This window comes from Cystoisospora suis, assembly GCF_002600585.1.
Source record: "Cystoisospora suis strain Wien I chromosome Unknown contig_6273, whole genome shotgun sequence".
Taxonomy (NCBI): Eukaryota; Apicomplexa; class Conoidasida; order Eucoccidiorida; family Sarcocystidae; genus Cystoisospora; species Cystoisospora suis.
In genome coordinates, this window is record NW_027159062.1 from 33,281 (window position 1) to 34,207 (window position 927).

A 927-nucleotide genomic window follows, 5' to 3' on the forward strand; every position below is an offset into this window, starting at 1 on the left:
TCTCTTTCCTCTTCTTCTTCGTCACCCCCCGGGGGGGGTGTATCTTCGAGTTGATAGGAGGCATCTCGAGATTCGAAGGGACTCCGTAGGTGCTGTGGATCGACAGCGCTCAATCTGTGTAGATTTCTTATAGCTGTATCTCTATCATATTCACGATCTGCTTCTTGATAAGACCTTGAAGACAACAGCATCTCTGAAGTCACTACTCTCCCTAATCCTTCGCCCGGCGTTACTAGCAAGGTCCCTCGAGGTGTATTCTGTACAAGTGTCGCAATGTGTGAAGAGCAGCCGCTGTCATCTCTTTTCTCTCCCTCTTGCATCTCTTCTTCTTCTTGCGGTGTCATGACACCCCCCCCTGGTGCATGCGTGCGAAAAGGACCATCTGGATCATGACTCTGACTACTCATACGTCCTGTTAACTTGGCCTTGCCTCCGACGATGTTCTTCTCGCCTCCTCTATCTTCTCCAAGACCAGACGCAAGTAGCAGCTTAGTTAGCTTATTGCGGAGACCACCTCTCCATGTCTCTCGGGGCTCGACTCCCGTCGAGGATGGAGAGGGAGGTTGGACCAAGGGCGCAGAAGCATCGCCATCATCCGCAGAAGGCTCTGATGCTTTGGACTTCTCGGCTTGGGAGGTAATGATCGCAGCGTCCCTTTCACGTGCTGTATCCTGATTAAACAGATGGGAGAATGAGAACTCGAGATGGAAGTAAGACGCAAGAAAAGGGACATTTCAAATCGAAAGGAGAGAAGATCATAAGACAATAGATCGAAAACAAGAGAGAGCTGTATGAAGGCCTATCTTGTTGAAGATGAAAAGACTTACGTAAAGCACGTATAAGGAGCTCCACCCTTACTCACGCGGAGACACGGAACGCAGCACATACCACATATGAAGCACGGGGCATAGATAGATCAAAGATAGA

At 49.5% G+C, this 927-nt stretch overlaps 1 protein-coding gene across 1 annotated transcript in view; it reads right to left on the minus strand.

Annotated features, from left to right (window-relative positions):
* Positions 1 to 11: 11 nt before the first annotated feature.
* CSUI_009893 (uncharacterized protein) overlaps positions 12 to 927 on the minus strand; it is a gene marked incomplete at its 3' end in the record, with an annotated part of 1,251 nt that continues 335 nt past the window's right edge. Inside the window, exon 2 of the mRNA XM_068070002.1 lies at positions 12 to 671. Coding sequence (XP_067918026.1) covers positions 12 to 671 — 660 coding nt within the window. The remainder of the gene's footprint in view (positions 672 to 927) is intronic.